Source organism: Clupea harengus, chromosome 8, assembly GCF_900700415.2.
Source record: "Clupea harengus chromosome 8, Ch_v2.0.2, whole genome shotgun sequence".
Classification (NCBI taxonomy): Eukaryota; Metazoa; Chordata; class Actinopteri; order Clupeiformes; family Clupeidae; genus Clupea; species Clupea harengus.
Window position 1 is genome coordinate 18075200 of NC_045159.1, and position 24625 is coordinate 18099824.

Genomic DNA, 24625 nt, shown 5'->3' on the forward strand with positions numbered 1-24625 from the left:
AGCTAGTTTCTCATTGTCACACAATTGGTGGAATATCTGCCCATCACTTGCACAGAGGCCCGCCCATAACAGGAACTCATGTATGTGTTCCTTCAAGAATGAGGAAGTCAGCAGTTAGATGTAACGGTAACGTGACATTGACCGCGTGACCTACCACTGATAAGGTTCCATAAGAGGATGTCTAGTTCCACCTGTCGGTAGACAATCGGTGAGTAGTGTAAATGGCGGAGACTATGGTTCTCAGGTAACTGTCCCTGTGATCCGGATTTTTATTACAATATTTCGTCTGGTCCACTGTTTTAATATTCTCGCTCAGCCAACCTGTGCTTTTACGCTTTTACCTGGGCAAGACTTTACATGGCCAACCCCTTCCCCTCGCTATGATACACTATGCTTTACTCTGCTCTTTTTTGTAAAGGGGTTCGCTTTGAATCACTTGGGTTAACGTTACTTTGTTTCTTACCATGCAGTTAAAGAGTGGAGAAACAGGAACGGAGCGACCAGGCATAGTCTATGTTTGGTAGCTAGCTTTCTTGAGCTCAACATTAATCAGTCGACTTTTGAGAGAAGTTCGTTTTCACATTTACATTTTCATTACAGGCCAAGAAAATCCTTTCGACTTTTATGAGTTGTTCAGAGCACGATTGTTGAGCCCGTGCATGCATGCAAAAAAGGTAGGCCATTGATGGTGAAGACGTGGGCGTGTCGATAATAGTTTAACAAAATAACCGGAGGTCTCTCTACAGGTGAATCAGTCAAAAACTTGGCCACCAGACGCCGCTCCAGGATAATTCATACGCTTGTGGTAGCAAGACAGTTAGACATACACTGTCTTGCTCCAAAACTTCTGATGTCAAATTGTATGCTACCACAAGAGTATGAATTAAGGAAGTTTATTTTGTGGTTGATCCAGCAATCTGTTTTTTATTCTAGTAAAGTGCAGTAACGAAGCACGTGGAACATACTCCGGATTCAGCGGTGCAGATCTGAACAACAAGCATCTCCAACTCTAGCCTTATATACTGTTCAAGACACCTCCTAGGCTTTTAATGTAAACAAGCTAGACCTCTGCAAACAGGTCTGGCAACCTTGTGCTGTTCTGTATGATGATCAGGTTTCTCTGACCTGCTGCCTGAGATGGTTCTAAATGGCCTACCCGATTCCCATACTATGATTACTAGCTTCTGTAAACTGCGGGGGGAGGTTGCCTGCCGTGACTGACCCTGTCTCTTTGCTTTGAGATGTTTGAATAGTTCACACAGACTACACTGACACAGGCTCCTGGTCCTACCACAGAATGGTCCACACCGTAGAGCAGTCTTTCCAGTGCCGTACCCCTTAAGAAATTAAATCTCCAGCTATTTAAGATGTCATGTCTATGTATAGGTCAGTTTGAAAATGTAATGGGCTGTTTCACTTTGAAAATGCAAATCACATTCCCCCCCTTGAAGAAGCTCGGCACAATAGTGTATTTTGCTGAATAGATAACTGGTTGGAACAAACACTTTCAGAGAACTCTGTATGTTTCTTTTAAAAAAAACATTAAAAAAAGTTTAATAGGCACATTTATACGTGACATTCAGAACATGACTTGATTGCTTTTTTTTTTATTGCACATGAATTCCATAGACACATACACCTTTCTCATTTTTGTCTCAGCAGGAAGTAACTAGTACTCAAGCAGAGAAAAAAAATCAAACACACATTCAACATTCCTCCTGTATATTCCACTAAGCATTGTATTGCATTGCATTGTATCGTCCTCAGGACTCAGACCAGCCCTGTATTTGAATGTATCTAATGTTAGAAATTTGATAAATCTCATCATATTTAAACCATTTGAATTCCACCACACTGTCCTCACGTCGAAGCACTAAGAGAGGTTGTTTTACTTGTTGGTATTACATTGGGACCAGTGGACCAAACGGCTGTATTGTGTTCGAAACATTATTGGCTTTTTTCATACTTTGGAAACCCACGCCCATCTGACTCTGTGCCAATCATTTGATGCTATATATTCAGTTCTTATAAAAGGTGAAAAAAATTCAAAATAAATTGGAAATTACAATAAAAGGGGACAATATAAATACTGAATAGAGCAGTCTATACAATGAGAAACAAACACTGGAGGGAGAAGCCAAAAGGCAAAATTGGATCAAAATGGCATTATGTGACAGTGGGAATTGCTAAATTTGCTTTAGTTTCATAGAAGGTAGAAAAAGGCACTACACACATTCATAGATCATATAATACTTTGTGGCTTAACAGGATTGCATATATTTCTGGTATTTATGATTAACAGTGGCACTGAACATAAAATAACTTGCTTTCTTTATGACAGTTCATACATCTAAAGAACTCTTTGGCAACAAAATAACTGTCAAGTGATTGTCAGGCAACGCTTTGCATTGCTTGTGCAATTAAAACACATCTATATTGATATATATATATATATATATATATATACCAATTTTACTGAGAACTTTTCAAGTCTGCAGCTTGTTTAGCCTCAAAAGAATCGCTACATATTCTTTTCCAATAATTAAGTACTGCCACCTGGTGGCAGGGGAGAACAATGGCACATTGCACAACTGTTGCACCTGTTGATTCTTCCTGTACCGTTTTGTAAAGTGATGGGAACCATCAACGTTACCTCTTCCACTCCAGTACTGATGTTAATACATCTGAATTTGAGAGTGGATAACAGCACTTTTCAAAGTAGTATTTAACAGGCCAATGAGACTCTCTGCAGTTTCTCCTGACATTTCACCTTCACAACAGGGTGACAGGCTTATGTCTTCACTCTTGCACACTTTTCTATTGCGTTTTCAACGATCTCGCTTTTGATATTCGATGTAAGGTACTTCGGCGGGGTGCGGCGGGGCGGGAAGGCTAGTCGGCAGCAGAGGCCTCAGGTCAGTGTCAGCAGGCTCACGAGGGCGTCGCCTCCTCACTCTCATTGGATAAGCAGCGTGTCACTCTCCTTCAGTCCAAACTTGGTCTTATAATTGTCGAAGAGGTCCTTAAGAGACTTTGTGTACATGGCGTGGTACATGTCCACAACGTCCTGACTTGGGTCTTCAAACTTTGGCACAGTGATGGGCTCACCCACTGATGAGGGAGAAATTCAAGATAAAGTTACTACTATGCCCACACACTGACACTGTGATGTTAATGATCTAAGATAATGTTACTACGGTACCCACACACTGACACTGTGATGTTAATGATCTTACTGACAGTACTATAACTGTAGTCTAACCATAATAGAATAACAATATTTCAATAGACTTAATTTGATCTCATTTGGATTATTTTTCTCACATCCCTATTTGTCCCTATAGGGAGGGGTGTAATTTGATTGGCTGTTGAGCTAAAATATCAACAACTTTTCGCTTATCTGTAAGGTAGTACGTATCAAATGGAACCTTTAATAAAGACCCTAAACAGGTGTTGCATGATTGCCTTACAGATGTTGCCAGGGGAAATTAAGATGAAACATCAGTATGGACTAGCCCTCTTTGTGTCAGAAGTTTGAATCAGCTTTCATTTTTAGAGATAGACACACTGGTTGCACGGTACCCACCTACGGTGGTGATGGGTTTGCAGTAAGGCACTAGGCCCCAAGACTCAGAGGAGAAGAGTCCGCAGCCGTGGAAGACGCACGGAGCGAATCCCAGAATCTTCTGGAGCCTCCTCTGGGCGAACCGCCACCAAGATCCCTCTTCAAAGAGCAATTGTTTGTACACTTCATTTTCCCCAAAGGAGTACACCGGAACCAGATCTGCCCTGTAGAAGTAGACAGAGACATTTAAGAACTGTTAACATATTAGATATAAACATGTTCTAATCAAGTACAGATATCAAAGCTTTGATGTCTTTTTAAGACCTGACCTTTTACTGACCTTTGTCAGTATATTTTAGGTATGTTTTACTTAGACGAAAGATCCCAAAATGTTTTTTTTTTGTTGGTAATTTTGGTAAGCTTGTACATGGTATCCTAACACCCGTATGAATGCACCATAAGATGTTACTGACCTTTTGATTTATAAAAATGATTTATTATTACTATTGTTGTTATTATTATTAGTTTGTTTTTTAAGGTTGTTGGCCTTTTTAATCTACAACAAAAAATCCCATTTCCATTGGCTTCTGATTTCTAGGAGGAACTGGAAGCCTACCTGGCACATGCAGGGGCTTAGTGTTCAGTCTGCTATGCTCCCTAACCCTCTAAAAGCACCATATAAGAGGTCACACAAGAGAGGAAGAGAGGTGATTGATAGCCTGACCTACATTAGGCTGCACGTTTTACTCTGAGAACACCAGTCTTCTAAAGAACGTCTAATTGGCAAACTTATAAAGTATTTGTTAGCAAAGGGGTTCAGTGTTTTGAAACTCAGTTGCTAAACAAGTACAACACCTTCCCCAAAGCGTTCCCTCCAAAGTACCGCCCACAGACAAGTGCCCTGCCTGGTTTAGGACAGGTGACTGACAGTCTGATTCTTGTCCTGATTGGTTGGATATATGTTTGTCTACCTTGTGATATGTTCAGATGTTAGAGGACTAAATCCCCTATTTATCAACTATTTCCCTGGTTACATTGTTTGGTCACAAACAATGTTTTTTTTTTTTTTGTCATTATATGAGAATGCAATGAGAATTCACCTAAATCCCTAAAAAATGATACTTTAAATGACACTGATACTTTAAACACAAATTCCAAAATGTGCATCCATGTGGGTGAGAGCTCAATGCATAGCGTGTAGAAAGAGCTGTGGTCAGTCTGCAGCCTGCCGTCCTCTTACCCTTGCTGAAGAGCCAGCTTCACAAAGCCCTTGCGGTTTTTCAGTGTGACAGAATTCATTCCCGGGGCACAGTCAAGTGACTCCGCCGCTCCGCCTACAACTATGACCACAGCATTGCCACTGCCGCTCCGTGACAGCAAGTAATTGATGGAATTACGATTCACTGGGCAAATGCCTGATAAACACACAGAGAGAGAGAGAGCATATGAATTGATTTAGATTTTGAAGAATTCTTGAAAAATGACATGACAGGAATAAAATATATTCATACACACACGCGCCTGTACAGGCATACATAGGCACAAAAGAACGATATTCTGTATGTGCCCTAGATAAAAAGCCAGTCCCAACACAAATTAAAGTTGCGTAACCAAAGGAAAACACATAGAGCACACATCTCCACCACCGTAAATGTGTAAACAGCACTGATTTCGAAATCTGTCATTCTACAATACTGACAACAGCACATACAGATCAGCACATACAGATCTGCACACAGCCAGCCTATCTCGACTGGAGGGCAAAGCTCAGAGGTCTTTTATGGATGATGTCGATACCAAGCAGTTTTATCAGCAGTATCCAGTTTGAACTGTACAGGAGAGTGCAGGTGTTTGTGTTACTGAAAATATCTTGTCCAGAGAGATAACTCTGATGGTATGCAATTATCAGCGCTGTTGTTAACGACCCTTACTAATAACACTGTTTTCTTTGTCCCTTACCATAAAGGACCATTCATCCATAATAATTTGATGACTTGAGCCACACAAAATGCCACACAGAGAGACAAAAGAAGCCTAGATATGCAATTCACCTCCAGACATGAGATAGTCCCGGAGAACCGGCATCCGGAAATTCCCAGCCAGCGTGGCCAAAGAGGGCCTGATTCCTGGGAATCTTTTGGAGAATCCCGTGGCCTCGGTCCCGAAGTTGCAGAAGGCACCAAAGCAGAATATGCCGTGGGGGTGGTAGCCAAAGATGTAGTTCCGGCTGGGCAGGAGGTCGTGGGTCTTAATGAGCTGGGAGAGCAGACAGACAGGCAGACAGGTTAGATTCCCAGGTAGATAATTCTTTAGCCATGGTAATGTGCATTACTTCAAACCATATTATAACTATTTCATCTTGATGAAGGAACCATCCAACTGCCGACAAATAACTTTGCATCGTATTCGCCTCATTGGATGACTATGATTATTGTTCTGTGAAAAAGTTTAGTAAAACAGCCAGTAGGTTTAGAATCTAATAAAGCCATGGGATAATATGTGAACATTTTTAGGGGAAAGAAAAGATCTGATAGTATCACAACTCATCTCAACAAACAGCTGTGCAATTTATCCACTTGAAACTGGATCGCTCTAAACCAAAATACTGTTCTGTGGCGTTCTCTGCAGCTTAGTAAATCCATCATTAAAAAAATGTGCTCCTTCAACTTAATAAAAACATGGTCACCAGCCTCTTAAAGTGCAGTCTGCGATTCGGCCTCAGTTTTTGCGAAAGATTGTTGATATTTGTGCGCAACAGCCAATGAAATTACACCCCTCCCTTCCCTGCTCCTGAAGTACCGTTTTGATTGGCTGGTATTGTTTACGGCTCGGTCCAAACCACTATGTTTGTTTGTTTCTCATTTACAGAGCCAGGTTTTTGTTCAGCACAAACCCTGAGTGGACAGCTAGAGGGCCGTGGAGAGCAATTACAAGAATCTTAGAAAGTTCTGAGAAAGGCGGGGGGGGGGGGGGGCAAAACTTGTTTGCCACTGGGAATGGCAGATTTGGGGAGAGTATTAAGAGTGCTGACCTGAATTATAACAGTAATAACACTGATTAGCCTAAAATGACCCTAAACAACAACAACAACAAAAGCAGTCAAATATGTTAAGCAGTTTTGAAAATTCTATGAATGTTTTATGTTTGTTTCATTTGAAGGTATTTGAGATGTATTTATCCTTGTCTCTTTGCATGGCTCTTGTGAGTCCCAGGTTTTCTTACCAGTGTATCTTCATTTCATCTACCTGTCTACTGGTGCTATTTCAATTGGCCATTCCTGTCAACATTATCTTACAACTTTTTTTTTTTTCTTTTATATTACACTTTCACTATTCATGCCCTTTATACACTCATTTTTCCCCATGAAGCACTCTGAACCGCACTCTTGCATGAAAGGTGCTAAACAAACAAAACTTGTTTACTATTAGGAAAAAAACAAAAGCCAGGAAGACTCCAAACATGCATTAAGGTCCATTTGCTGGTTTGTTTGAAATATGATGGGGTCTACTTGAGGAAAGTAAACAGTAGACTTAATCTCATTAGGAGGTTTACAGCCACGATGTCTGTGGATTTACTCAGTGTTTGCAAAGATCCATTTTCCTGGAACTGAGGCAAAGTCAGCAACTCAACGCTGATATGATCTTGACCTACGGTCATAAAACAGAAGGCAATTAACTGCCCCTGTGTTCTCGTACGTATCTGCCATGCAGTCTCAGGCTTCTTTTTTCCTCACAAGCAAGATTCTACGAATAGATTCTCTTTTTTCACAAGTTTCTCTGTTTGATAAATGAAAGTGTGAAAACAATTACAGAGCGTGTGTGTGTGTGGGGGGGGGGGGGTCATTGAGGTTTAGTGATCAGCAATGTCCTCTCTCTCGGAAGAAACCGAGAGAGTACACACAGTATGTACAGACCGTAGGAGGAGGCAGATCGACTGTGCAAATAATCACGAAACCACAAGAGCTTCTCAAACAAGAGCATTACATAAGGACATCAGTGGATTAGAGGGCGGGATGGATACAGTCACCAAGATAGATACGGACGAGACAAGGACTAGAGGACTGGAAGGGAAAGCGATTCATTCAGCGAGGCTAAGATTCACCGAGACAGATGTTCAGCCAGGTTTCACAACACATTACGCTGACCTTCACATCCAAGAATATTCAAAATCGTAATTATACATTATGTGCTTTTTTTTCTGCCACTTTCTACAATGAGCTCACAATTAGGAAGAGATAAATGAGATCGTAATAGTTTTCTCACAACACTTATCAACCATTTTATTACAGTAGCATCAGAGTGCCAGGGACGATAACAGACCAGACTGAAAAGAGATTACAGCCAACAGAATCTAGGTTGCACGGCAACAGGTTACTGCCATAATGGCGGAGCGGGCGGGACTGGAAGATCACTAGGCATCAGCACAAACTGTCAGGACTAAATGACACAATCAGCAATGTGAGAATTGAATCACAACACAGAGCCACCATACAACCATGCAGTGGATTCGCTGATAGAGGTATAGCCTTTCTCTGAGCATATATGTATGTATCTATGTATGTATGTGTATATATTATATATATATATATACACACACATCACAAATTATCTCCAAGGGCAACAACATAGGAGATACACACATATGCAGAAGGCTGTCCACCTGGCCCACATCACTGGTCACAATGTGACAGCTTTCATAAAGACCAACATGTGTAACATCTTCACTCAGTGAGTCACACCATCTCGATGGTCTGGGGCTGAGGAAAATAACTCCAATGGCTCCAATGGTAGACTAAGCTTCAACATGAATCATCAAATGTAAATATCAGCCAGCAGAACGGCCCTTATTGAACTCAACTCAGCATTGGCATGTGGTTTAAAAAGAGGACATATGTTGATTTGATGGTTGTCACTGACAAAAGATAAGATATGCCATCATTACGCAATCAGTGGTGTCTCCCTTTCGCCCATCAAAGATAAGCCACAAGTAAACAACGTTCAAACTATAGCCCTGACTCCTGATTGCTTACGTTTTTAGACTGAAATTATCTCAAGGTTTACAGTGAATGCCTCTTGGTTTCAGTTCAGTGTTTTTCGCAAGTAATCTAAGTCTTAGATTCTAAGAGACCAACTGGAAATTTTTTTAGCAAACTGCCTTCTTATAGACTGAAGGGTTAGAAGAGACATACAGTATGTGTGGTAAAACTAGACAATTATTCCTGTGTGTTATTGATTCTGATCTGGTCAAAGGTCGCCAGATGTGCTTGTATTAGGACATGGAGGAGTGACCTCTGTTTCACAGGGCAAAGGCAAAGCTATGGAACATGAAATGCACTCATGAGTCTGTCGCTATCTGTTTGGGCAAAGTCTGTTGTAGTGATAATCAGCAGAACTCCATCCTATCTAATACATGGAAAATGGGAACAAGGTACCCAGTGGAGCCAACACCTAGCATGGAGCACTGTCTTAGCAAACATTATCACTACCTTTGAACCACTGTAAATATGTCTAGCAGCAGAATCAATACCTCTCTCCACCAATAAGAGACGAGTAATAAACAAATTCGAATTATGCCAAATATAAAATACTTAGATTTTGAGGAAGATTGTGACATCTAAGGGAAATTTCCCAAGGTTAACTCCACATGAAACCTGGATTTGGTCTGTGTTTTGCTTTTGTTTAGTTACGTCTTAAGTTACCTCTGAACTTAAAATCTTCAATCTCTTATCTCTTGTTAAGGTGCATTGTGTACAAATATTGTTATTTGTTTTTGCCTAAAATTCTACATTTATAATATGTCTTGTAAGTCGCTTTGGGTAAAAGCATCTTCTAAATAACGAAATGTGAACGTATACAAAGTTAGCCTTATGCGGTAAGCAATCCCTAACGCAGACTAGCCACAGAGAGGTAATGGTACTCACCCGGATGGGGAAGTAGTCCCTGAAGTAGCTCCAAACGGTCCAGTTCCTCACCCAGGACGACCTGCGGCCTCCTAAGCAAGTGCATGGGAACAGGACAATCAGGGTCACTCAGTCTGTTAACAAAGCATCTACCGGCATGGTTAGAAGCACTACTCAAAAAACACTGAGCATTAATGAACTGGCTGATTCTGTAAACGATAAGCCTTGTAATAGTACTCTCTGGTGAAGCTGTTGAGGAGATAGGACAAAGGATAACGGCGTAGTGGGGATTTACTGAACTTGCCTTCCTTGGGAGTATTCCAGTCAAATATGAGCCAGGCGACGTACATGGCTGCAATTACCCAGCAGTCTGTGCAGAAGATGTAGACGAGTAGCACAGTGCAGGCTGCACCTGTATGGAGAGACACAGGAGTACTTCATTGCAGCATGTTGTCAACCTTTATCACCTGCCATACATTAACACTTCAGTACTGTACGATGGTTAACGCTTCCTTGATACTTTTTAAAGTCCAGATGGACAAGGTCAATGGAGGTTGACATAAACAAGGGAGCATGGCTTAAAATACGAGAGACAAGAGCACTGTCATACACAGTTGTGCTTAGTTTATGTAGTAGCTTAGTTTATGTAGTGCTTATGTAGGGCCTTTATGTAGTGCTTATGTATGGCTTTTATGTAGTGCGTATGTATGGCCTTTATGGATTATGTACGGCCCTTGCGGTGCATGTTGTGGCTGTCACCAACCAGTAGTGCGTTGTTGTTGTTTCCTGCTGCTCAGGATCTGTGGTTGGGCAGGTGTTATATTGGTTAGGTTAGGTTGTTGGGTATGGGTACTTGAATGTGACAGTTAGAGGACTGGCCGCAGTGAGAAGTCGCCAACCAAAAGCACAAGGAATTGTAACATCTTTTCCTGTGTATAACTAAAAATGGTAGTGCTCATGTTTTCCTTTTCAGGAAAGATTGTTTTCAAAAGGTAAAGAAATCATCGAGAGCGTGTGGCGATGGTCGATGGTAGAGCCTGGCCACATGTGAGGCTGTCATACGTGTGAGCAGCATCCACACTCACCCATGGCAAGGAAGGAGAGCACCCACTGGAGCACAGAGATCGCTTGGAGATGTTTTTCCATCTTGGATCGCGACATCCAAGGAGTCGCAGGCAAGTCTTTAAGGGAGGAGAGGACGCTGGTTCCGGTGCCTAGCACATCAACAAATACATAGAGAAGAAGTGACTTAGTAGTTAAAAACGTCCCTTTCAATGTGCTTAATATCTTCATGTTAGCTATGTTGCTAAAATGATAACTCCATGTTAGCAAGGATAATGTCAAATTTGAACATCAGTCTGAACGTCATCACTGGAGGTGTGGCTGAAGGATTGCTACACACTAGACAGCAAAGACGACAAACACAAACACTACAACATACATCTATGATGAAGGCCCTCACAATGATTTGGAGATTTACAGGATGTTATTGTTTGGGAGGCTTCTCATATAATCCCATTCTCTATCCACAGGACACTGGCTATCTCTATATCTCTACTCCTCTGTTCTAATTTGCAGGCACATGCACAGTCAGACCCCAGCATATGCTCAAACGTATGGCCACCCTGCCCCAAGACAACAAACATGCCCCCTTTCCATTCGTTTATTATTTTTATCCATGAAGCACCTGTCCTAGGCTAGGCTTAATTTACTCTCAAATGAACTCTAAAATAAACACTAAAAAAATAATACTGTGCACGACCCTGCTTTGGCCACAGTGCCAGATAGGCTAACAGCTAACTTTAATATGGCCAGGACCTGGGTCAGCTCTGTGGCAGAGGCTGCTATCTCTACACGTCGCTACACTAGAGGACCACTCACCGCCATGATCGCTTTCGCACCATACTCCAAGCCGTCTTTACATGTCACCACACTAGAGGACCATTCATCACCATGGTCGGCTCCGCAGGATTCTCCACAAAACACGTCCAAAGTAGGACTACCACTGCAGTTCAGATGGCTATGTGAGCAGATACAGTGTAACAACCACTGAGCGCCACCAAGCACAAGACAGGATCTGGTGACTGTAAACCACTATAATCACTGTAATCCCATTTTTAAAAGGCTGAAAATAACACTGAAGACTCTTTTAAACCTAAGAGTCAGGGATCTCTCAGTGTGCAAAACCATTATAGTTACTTAAGCATCAGTAATGCCTGATCATGTTGTAGCCTACATCAGCACCCTAACACTTATCCTAGTCACCAGAATTGTTAGGTTAATATGTCGTTAGTATCATATTATTTATTTTTAAACGTTGTATTCTGAAATTAACACAATTTAAATGCAATGACTTGGTTACGAGAACCCTGTGTTTTGAAAAGAATCACAATCAATTCTATCATGTCAATTCACACATGAAACCGCCGCGTGTTATATCACAAAGGTTCGGACAGAAATGCAATGGCTTGCAACTGCAAGTTTGACGCTGACAGTAGTCTGCATACGGCAAAGCTAGATAAAATTAACTGCTCTTTTCAAATAAGCAGGTTCAAAGTACAACGAAAGTTTCGCATCTAAGTGTGATCTCGGGATCAATGGCTTAATAATACGCATTGCAAAACAGTAGCCCACCTACCTCGCATGGCTCCAGAGTATGCAGCAAGTATGGTCTTCATATTGAGGCACGAAACTGCAACTGTACGAACTATGATAGAAAATCGTAAGTACAGCCAACTTGCTGCCTGAGGTTGGTTCTCTCTACAGCATCCCCTCTTTCGCTGGCTTTGACTGCGAAGCACAAGTCCGCCGCGCTGACATTTAAGTCCTTATGGGTGGAGCGTAAAAGGTGCGTACGAATTAATTAGCCCCTCCTAAGCCCTCCACATATCAGAATTCTCAGTCCGTTGAATCATCAAAATAGCCACAACAATATAGGCTAATTGCAGACAAACAAAAAGCTAAAACAATTTATAGAATTTTTAAGGAAATCAGTGCCAAAGTCCCTACATTTGTGACCCCAGCTATAGCCTACCTACACTTTCCCTCAAAGTTTGGCAGTGAGCTTATCCCGTGAATTCTGCGCTTTTAAAGGGCTACATAGAGGATTCAATATCGTTGACCAATCGTCTGACCTGGACATATCCTCCTACCAGAAAAAAAACTCAGTGTCCTATAGCTGGACGATGTGGTCACTGGTGGCTCGCCTCTCCACGTTAACGAACAACAGAAATAATTTTGTTTGTTTACCCCTTTGTTTGTTTTTTTTACATTTCATGAGCATTTATATTCAAATCATTAAAACAATATGTGTACTAATATTCTAACTACTGAATTTGTTTGCTGTACTTATAATTTTCCCAAATACAGTTGTGTGCAGTTTTGGGCACCCCAGAGCAAAATACGTATATTGTTGTTTTATGTTTGTAGTGAAAGGAGGTAAACACAACCCCTGCAGCAAAGGAACATATGAAAATAAAGATTTCTTCAAATGTTTCTGCACTGTTACTTTTTTATGTAATGAATTAAAAATAGATTTAGTTTTTTAGTTATACACAAGAAAATATGTGAAATTTCTTTTGCTATTGGTTAGGGACTTCCCACAGCGTCAATCCTCTCACTGTCACATGCAAGTACTCACAGTCAGCAACCTAACCAATATAACAACTGCCCAACCATAAATACAACAACAACGCACTACTGGCTGGAGAGAGCCACAACACACTCCGCATGCTGTACCATTCACAGTACAACATGTGCTGTCTGTAGCCCACAAGTGCTAAAGGCAACAGCATGAATGCCCAACCATGAACCCTGCGCAACAGGATACAACAACAACAACAACAACAACACCAACAACAAAGCTGCCTTCGTGAGCATTTCACTGGGGTTTTCAAGCAGCCTTCAGAAGAAAAAAAGGAACGTCCACATCATCCACAAACTCAGAGCACTTTCTGTTGCCTGACATCTCCTGTTGTTACTTTGCAAAAGCACCACCCAACTCCATCCTGCTGCACTGTCCCCCTGTTCCTCCACCATGTTGACCGTCAAAAACAAACTGTATATGGTCACACATGCTGTCTCTAACATCATCCGCTCCCCTACACCAAACCTCTCAGACATGTATGACAAAGACACCACACGTTTTGCACTCACAATAGTAAATGACACCGATCACTCCCTTAATCAATATTCCAAACTACTGCCGTCATGCCATAGGCACATATAATGTCATGTATTTACCTATCTGTAAATGTCTGTGGCAATTGTACAGACTGTGAAAACAGATTTCCTGCAGGACCACAAAGATTATATCTATCTATTAACAGTAATTATGGTATGTGCAAAAGGTTGGGTACCCTTTCACTTTGAAGTCTCAGAACATAACATTAACTTGTCAGGCCTTACTTTACTCATTAGGACTTAAAAGTAAAGTAGGTCAGAGTTGTCATTCGTAGTGGTCAGCTTATGACAATTCCCAAAAGCTGATGAATTATTTTACTCCTCAAATATTGTGGCATCACTCAACAAACACAGGCTCCTCTCAGCACCGGACAGGGGATCTGAATGAACCTATCCGATGCCCACAAGAAAAAAAGACATCAATGCATTTCCAGCTTGTAATTTCCAATGACTGAAACAGGGGCGTAACTATAGGGGGTGTAAAATGTTTGGGAACCACTGCCTTACGCCACTGACTAGGGCCCGTCATAATAGCCTGCACCTGGGCCCGTCGTAACTACGTTACTCCACTGGAAAGAAATCACTGTTAAGGGTTACTGGAAGTCAAGGCGAGATCTTGAGGACCAAGAACACTTTGAGATAAAACTGCATGTCTGCTGGGTAGAAAAGGCCAAACAATCCCCTCATGTGACTCAAAAGACCTGCAGGAAGATTTATTTGACACAGATGTGGTGATGCACCATTCCACTGTGCTGTGCTGCTTACACAGACAGGGTCTACCTAGAAGGGCTATCAGAGGGACGCTTTACCAGCTACCCAGTCCTAAATGTTAATCTCTTAAGTGTGCAAAGCAAGATCTACATACGCCAGGGTCATTTGGAAAATGAGAGCTGAGAGTAGATGAGAGTTAAAATCATGTTATTTTGGCCCCAATCACGAAAGGTGTGTTTGGAGAAAAAAAAGGAGGTGCGTTTGACGAAATTGCAGACCTGCCTCAAAGCTGAAAAAACCCCCTGACAGCTGTTGAGCGTGTGGGTGGATCTGTTCGGTTTTGAGATTTTGTATCAGCCAGTGGCACAGGAAACATTACATTACATCACATCACACGAATGAAGGGAAGACTGGCTTCCTTTTCACGTTAATCATGTATCTTATCTGTTACTGTCCACTGTTGTTGGCTGGTGAGTAGTTTTCAGAAACTGTTGTTTTGAACTAAAGGACTTTGTGATAAGGCTGCTGATTACATTAAACAAGTGACAGCCTGGCACTAAAAATGTTGAAATACAGAGCTGGGGACTCCGCATGGAATCATCTTCAAAATACTAGAATTAGTATTGTGGCTTTGACATTGCTCAATGTGTTGCACCATTGTAATTCAAGTGTCTGCATTAGCACATCCATTGTCACTGACGAAAGTTGAAGACACTAAATAAAATAACTGACTGTGGTATCATGGTAATCTTACTGTATATGTACTGTATATCTATCCGTCTATATCTATAGATTATAGTAATTATGGCAATTGATAGATGAGATTTTTTCTATTGGTTTGTAATCCATTTGTCGAAGAGACAGGTGTCAGACGGCTGTAACAGTTTCCTCTCGTGGCTTTGAGGCAACTCACTAGATCAATGCCAAGCAGACCAGACCAATGCCAAGCAGAGGGACAGTGGACAGCTGATGGACTGGTTGTGAAATGTTCCCAGTCTCAACCCCCCCCCCCCCCCCCCCCCCCCCCCAGCTCTGGGTCTCTGGTCAGTGTCCACTAAAGCCTTGACCTTCACCGAATCACTCACTCGCCAAGTGGCCTGCCTCTCACCCCTCTTTACACTCTCAAAGCAAGTTCCCAAAAGATTCTTGGCTGGTCGGAGTCATTTATCAAGCACTCCAAGCGCGTTGGTGGGCTATATTAGGTGGAGCAGGTCTGCCATTGGCCAGAGCAGAGCTGACGAGTTGGATTTGGGTTTTGTGCCATCAACTGTCCCAATCACATTCAGCACGCTGTAGTTGCAACACAACTCAGCGAAGTCAGACACTGGTCTTGAGAAACCAGTGAATGTGCAGCTGTGTGAAAGTGCTCCGGCTGGTCTCACCGTGATCGTCACCTCTGTCAAAGACCTACAGTAGATGCTGCATGGTCTGTGGCTTCCAGGTTGGAGACCACACCTCTGCTGAAATCAGTGGTTTGATTCCTGTTGATGGTGGAAGATGTGCAATAAGACAAGGTTCTCAGGCGCAGGAGGTGCATTTGTTTCCCGGCCAAAGGAGCTGGTCAGCTACTGCCAGCACAGATGAGGAAACACCTTCTGCCTGGACGGCCAGTGCCCACGTGAAATTATTACTGTATGCTGGCCAAGGTCAAAGGTTCTCCTGGCATCAAACTTAGATGTTTAACTATTATGATGCAATTGCTTTAAATGCCAGAATAAACTCTTGGTTTGGACCTTGCATTGGTGACCTTGGTGATTGTGAGATACATATTTATATACACACAAACACACACGGACACGCTCACACACACACACACATTCATACAATTGGCAGCAATGACAGCCTCAAGTCTTCTTGGGAATGATGCTACAAGCCTGACACACCTTTCTTTTGGAACTTTCTCCCGCTCTTCTTGGCAGAATGGGATGGGTGGCGTTCACACACAGCCACTGTCAGGCCTCTCTAGAGATGCTCTATTGCTCTACAGACTCTGGCTGGGTCACTCTTGTGTTTTCTTGGCGGTGTGCTTTGGGTTGTTGTCTTGTTGAAATGTAAACTTTCGCCCCAGTCTGAGATCCTGAGCCCTCTGGAAGTGGTTTTCACTCAGGATTGCATTTTTCTGCATATATCTTTCCCACTATTCTGACTAGTCTACCAGTGCTTACCAGTGCTGCCACCACCGTGTTTGCCTATAGGGGTGGTATCAATGAGGTGACCTGTCTTTTGCCTTGTCATTGTGGGGTATTGTGTGTAGATTGATGAGGAAATCATGAATTTAATCTGAAACATAACAAAATGTGGAAATCTTGAAAGGGTCTAAAAACTTTTTCCGAAAGGACTGCAATAATATTTATTATAATAATATTCTTCTTCTTAAGCACAAGTGGCTGGTTATTGATAAAGCATTACATAAAGATAGGATATCACTTTGCAATGTTGTGTGCATGACTACTCTTTACTCCATGCTCATCTTCTTGTTGACAAGAAACACGGGTATGTTCTAATGGCGCTCTCAATGAGATTATATAATAGAGATATGAGATACTAGATTATATAATGTTGTTTTTTATTCAAAGTGCAGCAGAGGTGTGTTTTGAGCTCAAAGTGCGTGCCATACAAGGCACATCACACACACACACACACACACACACACACACACACACACACACACACGCATACACACACGCATACACACACATACACACATACACACACAAACACGCATACACACACACATACACACACACACACACACACACACACACACACACACACACACACTCATGCCCACACACACAAACACGTCATGTACACACATATTCAGGTAACATTCTGTTTTCAGACATGACTTGCAGGACTAAGGACTAAGAGAGACTAATTGGTTAGAAATGAAAATTGAAATACCCAGTGTAATGGAATAGAAATGGAACTGACGGCCATGATGACAGGAATAATGACTCTGAAGAGCATATCACTGACATAAAAATACCTTAATGTCTGTTATCTTATGTTGATTATGTTGATTATGTTGATCTTAATTCCCCTTAAACCACACAGAGCTCCTTTAATGTGTACTACATACATGTACCCTTGGTTTGGAAACGGGCTCACTTCATTCCTGTATGTAGCCCACCCCCCCACCACAGTGCTGTCTGTTATATAGTCTTCTTCAAACTCTCTGGACACTAATGAGCTCTGGATTCATGGCTGCTGATTGGGTCTCTTCAGTATTACACACACACTCACACTCACACTCACACTCACACTCACACACACACACACACACACACACACACACACACACACACACACACACACACAATCCACGCTGGATTCATGGCTGCTGATTGGTTCTCTTCAGTATTACTACAACTGGTGGGTTATAGAGACAATCTTAATAATCGCTTAATAAGTGTGTAAAACTGTGAACAGACTAAATAAGAGCAAAGTTACACATGTGGGGATGGATGCAATGGCTTCCTTTACACTGGTGAAGAGTTCCATTTGATGACTTCATGCCAAAGGGGCACATTAGTTTCTCTGAGGTCTCTGAAAAGCCATGGCTGGGTCATTTTCCCCATCATGTGCCAGGGTGGCAGTGTGGCAATCATGAAGGGCAGTAACAGAGGCTGGTAGCACACCCCCAACACACCCACTGCATGTTTGGCACTCTGCATGTATTTCTCTCTCTTCCTGACTCTCCTTTTGTTCATCCTCTCTCTCTCCCTCTCTTTTTTCTCTCTCCACTCCAATTCTATCTCTCTGTCTCCCTCTCTTCCTCCCTCCCTCAGTCTCTGTCTTTCTCTCCCCCTCCCCTCCCTCATGACCAGAGAGAGTTTAAACACCCCTGTATAAATAGGACACTGGACACAAGCCACTACCATGCAGATGACTGGTTTGGAAATTGACGACCTTTGCCATCAGTTATAAAAAAAATGTCTTTGGAAATGATACAGTCAGACTTCCAATGTCCAAACTCTATCATAGAGGACTTAATGGCGTTGATAACCTTGGTCTGGTACATTTTTATTTCTTTGGCGATTTCACATATGAGACATCATAATTACACTATTGAACTATGTACAATGATCAGCATGTTACAGTAAATGTACAATGTACATTTGCAAAAAATTAGTAAATAGCATTATTAGAGGTTGCGCTGTGGATCTACGATTGACATTACTTGTGAGGTCAACATTTTTACAATTTTGTTTCAATACAAATCTCTGGTGAAATGGGAATGGATTTACATCCGTTTTTGCTTGATTCTGTTTATATAATGACACAAAATTCTGTCTTTATTTGTAGTATGTGGAAGGTATTTCAACAGATTATTTGAGTTTGCTTAACCTGCAGTTAAGTCAACATATCCTCCTGACAGATGTTACTGTCTCCGGGGATTAGGCAGCAAATGTAGGGCCAAGAGACACATTTCTTAAGATTACATTTCTTTTTTAAAGATCACAGCAAATGTTAAGATGAGCTTTTGAAAACCTGCTCAGAAATCCTGACATCTGTCCAGAGCATGTTTTCTTTGAGAAGCAGTACTTCTAAACCTGAGCGATATTAGAGACAGCTCCATGGTGCTTTTAAATGCAAATATATCTATAAATGTTTGTCGTATTAATATATATAACTCTCTCGTACATGTATCATACTGGCCCTGTCCCCAGCATACAAGTCCATGTGTGTCCATGATGTCTTTTCCCCTCAGGCAGTGTTGATAGAACTTGAGGTGTGTGTGTGTGTGTCTGTGTGTGTCTGTGTGTGTCTGTGTGTGTGTGTGTGTGTGTCCATGATGTCTTTTTCCTGTTCCTCTGGCAGTGTTGATAGAACTTGAGGTGAGCGGCTAGAGCTGAGTCATCTGCAGAGCAGTAAAGATGATTCACCAACAGATACCATCATCAGTAGCATATCAGGAGTGTGTGTGTGTGTGGTGTGTGTGTGTGCATGTGTGGCTTGTGTGTGTGCGTGTGCGTGTGCGTGTGCGTGTGTGTGTGTGTGTGTGTGTGCGTGTGTGTAGATGTGGGAGAGGGAGGAACGTCAGTCTTAGATGAAGCTCAGGTGTGCGTCCTCAGGTACGCCATAATTGCCCTTGTGCTCCTCGAACAGTTTGCTCAGGGCGTCCATGTACACCTGATGAAGATCATCCAGCTCATCGGACGACGGCTTCTCCTTCTTCTCCACTCTGATTGGCTTACCCACTGTCGGAAAAAGCACACAGAACATTCACTGCTGTTATATATTAATGTATATATAATGCATAAATACTCAGGGGAAATGTCTCTCAGATCTGACAACATACTACTGCTAACAGCAGAATATACCCTCTATATGTCCTGCATTCACCTGCATAGATGAATGTGTAGAGTTGTAAGTTGCTTTATAAATATGTATGACATGTAAGGATATTATTTATTTGAACGCATAACAATTATATTGTTGTTCATGTAATAATGAAAAGTGATGGTGCACATTATCTAAGAAGTTGTTAACTTGATTTTGTATTTTAATTTCAGTTACATTCTGGGCAAAAAGAAAATAAATGTTGAACGGACAGTACGTCTGATAACTATGCTGGTATTTGGCCAAACTTGTCCATCTCTTTTCCAGGGCTCCTGTGATGGCATGGGTTCAGGTGAACCGGTGACCTTCAGGGATCCTGTGATGGCATAGGTTCAGGTGAACCAGTGACCTGTGATGGCATAGGTTCAGGTGAACCAGTGACCTGTGATGGCATAGGTTCAGGTGAACCAGTGACCTTCCTTGATCAATGATTCTCACGTTTACTGATATGAAACCGCAGCCCTCGGTTGACACTGGGAACTATTGGCATCTGACTAGTGTAACACTTTTGCAACACTTTGGGTGAGTTCCCAGGAGAGGATAGAACAACTTGAACAGCAAATCCACACACACACACACACACACACACACACACACACACACACACACACACACACACACACGCACACACAAACGCCTGTAGTGATATGCTGGACAGAAGATCAAGTTGCAATACCTCAATGTGTTAACATTCATGTCCACCTCTTGTGTGTGTTTGTGTGTCTGTGTGTCTGTGTGTCTGTGTGTGTGTGTGTGTGTGTGTGTGTGTGTGTGTGTGTGTGTGTGTGTGTGTGTGTGTGTGTGTGTGTGTGGATTTGCTGTTCAAGTTGTTCTATTGTACATTTGAAATGGTTTGAAAACATGTTATGAGACACGATGGCCGGTGTTGTGCAGATTGTCTGTGGTCTGTGTTCTTTCCACTCACCGACTGTGTTGATTGGCTTCCTGTAGGGAATGACACCGATGCTGTACTGGAATACTCCCCGTGCGTGGAAAAGTGGCAAAGAAATGCCCATGATGCTTTGCAGCCGGTCCTGAATCCATCGGAGCCAGGTGCCTTTGGGGTTCTGCACCTGGTCAAAGACCTCGTTCTCTCCGAAAGAGTACACTGGCACCAGGTGGGCACTGTGGGGAAAGCTGACGCATGAGATCTGACATACAACAGCATATTGCTTATTGAGCACTACTGTATGCATTTACCATATAACACATTTTTTTTATCTTTTTAAGGATTTTTTAAAGAGAATATTTTGAATATTTGAGCATGGACTGTGAAAGAAAGAAAGGTTGACCTATCACATACCAACAGATATTACTTGCCTTTAGGGTACATTCAAATATTAATCTTAACGAATTTGAATAAGAATGTATTGATTAACAGAAACAAATGAGTATTATCAAGTTTTTAAGTTAAAACTGTATGTTTTAACTGCTGCAATAAATTCAGATTATTCACTGAGATCATAAACAGCAGTGCATCAGCTGGAACTGTTCTCGTACCCGTGTTCCATTGCCAGTTTGATAAAACCCTTCTTATTGGCCAGAAGCACGCAGTAGGCACCAGGATGGGCATCTAAGGCTTCAGGGGCACCGCCCACCGCTATCACCACGGCATTGCCCCCTCCTTTCCTCCGCAGGAGGTAGCTGGCGCTGTTTTTATCTGAGGGAATTAGCCCTGAAACACAACACAGCAGTAATCTATGTCACTCATTTTGCATCATACACATGTTATATTTTATATATATATAAAATATGGGAGACGATATTATATATAATATCGTCTCCCATATTTTCCCATAGGAATTAAGAACTGATCCGGACACCTGGAAATATGGGATGATATTTCTATTTATATATACATACTTCCAGGTTTCCGGATCAGTTCTAAATTCCTGGGCTTCTGCTGCTCTCTGTAAGTCTGTGAGGGTAGGTTAGCTAACACCTGCAGGGCCCCAAACACATCCTTCACTATGTATGTAAACACAATGTTCTGACGTACTATTCTTTAGGACAATGCTCAGCCTCATTAAATTCCATTCAATTCAGTTGTATTTATAAATTATAACGCCAAAACAATAAAATTGTCACAAGGCGCTTAGAGATCATTGTGACAAAATGTTATGCGACTATGACATTCTGCAAGCACACTCATAGCCTTTGAATCGTCTAGAATTATTTTTCCATATAGTCAAGACATATAATAATTTTATCATGAAAAAATGATTTCTGCTTGGAATAACAATTTTGTGCTCAAAGATTTGATTTCACAGCAATTACAAACTTTGCAGTATTTCAGCTGAACTGCTTCTTCACTAAACAGGTCTTGCGCGGAGTGATGCTTTGTGATGCTTTGGGTCTCTATCTTGTAGGATACAATCAGCTCCAGTCTAGTCCCATTCACAGGGTCTGACGTGAAGTTGGACTTGAAGCCACAGCCTTCCTTGTTAAAGATTCCTTTTACGCTGTACACCATGACATATCGTACCAACACCAGAGCACCCCCACACCATCACACTTCCTCTAGAGTTGATTCCTTTTACGCTGTACACCATGACATATCGTACCAACACCAGAGCACCATCACACTTCCTCTAGAGTTGATTGATTGATTGATTGATTTCCTTTCCGTAGCCAGTCTCAGATATGACTCATCTTTGAAACTCTGATCTCTCTAGAAGACTAGTATTCCATGAGACTGACACATTTGAAGATATCTAAAGTTTCTTGCCAACTTCTAACCTTGATTTCTTAAAAAAAATAATAAACTGTTTCTTCAGAAAGCTCTTTCTTCCTGACCAATTTCAGACCATTATAAACTCCATGAGTTTCTGATGCCCCAGATACTATGACTGCTCAGAATACCTGCACACATGATGTAGTCCCTGAAGAAAGGGGCCCGGAACCACAGTGGCAGCATAAGCAGGTAGGACCTCAGGCCGGGGAACAGCTTCTTGAAGCCGGTGGCCCCTGTGCAGAAGTTAGTGAAGGCCCCGGCCACCAGGATGCCATGGGGATGGAAGCCCACTATGTAGTTTTCCCTGGGGTCCAGATCAGCGGTCTTCACCAGCTGGAACACAAGGAACACGAGCAGACATCATAGAGCAGACATCCTTAGGAGGTTACACAAGGAACATGAGAAGACATCATAGAGCAGGCATCCTTAGGAGGCTACACAGGGAACACGAGCAGACATCATAGAGCAGACATCCTTTGGAGGCTACACAGGGAACATGAGGAGACATCATAGAGCAGGCATCCTTAGGAGGCTACACAGGGAACACGCAGACATCATAGAGCAGACATCCTTTGGAGGCTACACAGGCTACGTGGGAATAAGGGTCTAATGTCCTGGTGTGGGGGATTTGATAGACTCGCTTAGCCAGATTTAGCTTTTATTCACGTGCATCAGAAGACAAACATGGTAATGCAGATTAAAACTGACAAGGAGTGATAACAGCGGTAACATCAGTCTGAATGCCTCCTGGATGAGGGGCTTCAAGGAGATTTAACATCGTTGGATGTTAGGGGATAGGAATAAGGAGAAGGAGAAGTCTGTAGGAATAGCCTTTTTAGCATTCATTTTCAACATACTTTTAGTCAGCAATTGCAATTTGTCTCCAGACCGTAAATTCTTGTTATGTAATGTGGAAGTCCCATCAGTGTTGAACTTATAGGAAAGTCAGGTAACACATGAAACCATCCTATGCATTAGATAATAGCACCCTTGAGGGTTCGTGATGGAGTCCTATGGGAAAAGGCCAAAGCACCCTTATAAAGTGTTTCCCTTCTCCAAAAAGTAAAGTAAACATCCAGAAATATTTATAAAATTCAGACCCAACGCAGTGAAAGCTGACAAAGCTCTTGTGCATTACATAACAAACTACAACAACAGTTCAGCCATGTTTTGTTTTTTTCCTCCATTATCTTCCCCCCTCCTAATCTACCACTGTGTATGAGGCACTAGATAAACAGGCTTCGTGCTTCAGGTTGAAAGGAGTTTGTCAAAGGTTGCTGTTCCATGCGTGCAGCGCTGAATCGTACAGTGGTGTCAAAACAGAGCAGTTCAGTGGTTGTTTGTCAGATAAGAGGGTCAAGGCTACACGGGGCTGCGCCCTTTGCGAGGGTTGATTTCACTGGCAAAAATAAACCCCAAGCTAGTTTGAGCCGAAATGAGAGCTACACTGAGAGGAGACCAGATCAGATCAGATCAGGGGAATGGTGCAGAACAACAGCCCTGACTTCCGTTCCACCATGTTCAACTCTTAACTGTCTCTCAAACAGAAACCCCTCTTTTAGGTGCAATATTTCTAAGGGGTAGTGTTCAGAGGGCACGAAAAAAATTATATATTTCAGTAGTTGGCTACCACATTATTTATTTATTCATTTTCTGTTTTTATATAAAATGTCCCCTTAACATACATTAAGGTTTGCTGAATGATTTCAAGTAAGATTAAGATTAATATAGAGTGTTTTTATGGAATCATGAGGATTATGTGTTTCCAAGTGGAGACCAAAGGGCAAATTAAGAGGACAAGAAATATACAATTGATCTACACTATTCAGTTTTGTGGCTTCAGTGATTCATCCTATTCCCCATTGAACTTATTTCTTATATTTCATATTCTTATTTCATTGAACTTATAACTTTATTTTGAATTATTTTATAAATTTACCTACACAATCTGCCCGGATAGTAATTGACGTCGGGTCCAGAGAACTTCATCGCTAGATGAGCTCCCTGCCCCCTTTGGGTTTGCATACACCGGGGTTAATCATCAGAGGAGCCCCTGTGTTGTGTACAAACAGAGAAAGTAGGTTGAGAGTAGACTCTCTCTGGTCATCAACCAATCAGTTTCACTGAGGCTTGGCTTTGTACTGCTTGACCATCTCTGAATAATGACAATAGGCTGTCCAATTTCTCC

The 24625-nt window shown here is 42.0% G+C and overlaps 2 protein-coding genes across 2 annotated transcripts in view; both read right to left on the reverse strand.

Annotated features, from left to right (window-relative positions):
• Positions 1 to 1591: 1591 nt before the first annotated feature.
• Positions 1592 to 12514, reverse strand: dgat2 (diacylglycerol O-acyltransferase 2). The gene is made up of 8 exons (XM_012827712.3): positions 12103 to 12514; positions 10550 to 10678; positions 9769 to 9876; positions 9486 to 9556; positions 5617 to 5821; positions 4806 to 4980; positions 3587 to 3789; positions 1592 to 3111 (listed from the first exon to the last, which is right to left on the reverse strand). The coding sequence occupies exons 1-8, from the start codon at positions 12140 to 12142 to the stop codon at positions 2957 to 2959; spliced, it is 1086 nt and encodes a 361-aa protein (XP_012683166.1). The 5' UTR covers positions 12143 to 12514; the 3' UTR covers positions 1592 to 2956.
• Positions 12515 to 18362: 5848 nt separating this feature from the next.
• mogat2 (monoacylglycerol O-acyltransferase 2) overlaps positions 18363 to 24625 on the reverse strand; it is a 14449-nt gene continuing 8186 nt past the window's right edge. Inside the window, exons 3-6 of the mRNA XM_031572196.2 lie at positions 22566 to 22770; positions 21204 to 21378; positions 20629 to 20828; positions 18363 to 19561 (exon numbers count right to left, since the gene is read on the reverse strand). Of these exons, the coding sequence (XP_031428056.1) occupies positions 19407 to 19561; positions 20629 to 20828; positions 21204 to 21378; positions 22566 to 22770 (735 nt within the window). The 3' untranslated portion in view covers positions 18363 to 19406. The remainder of the gene's footprint in view (positions 19562 to 20628; positions 20829 to 21203; positions 21379 to 22565; positions 22771 to 24625) is intronic.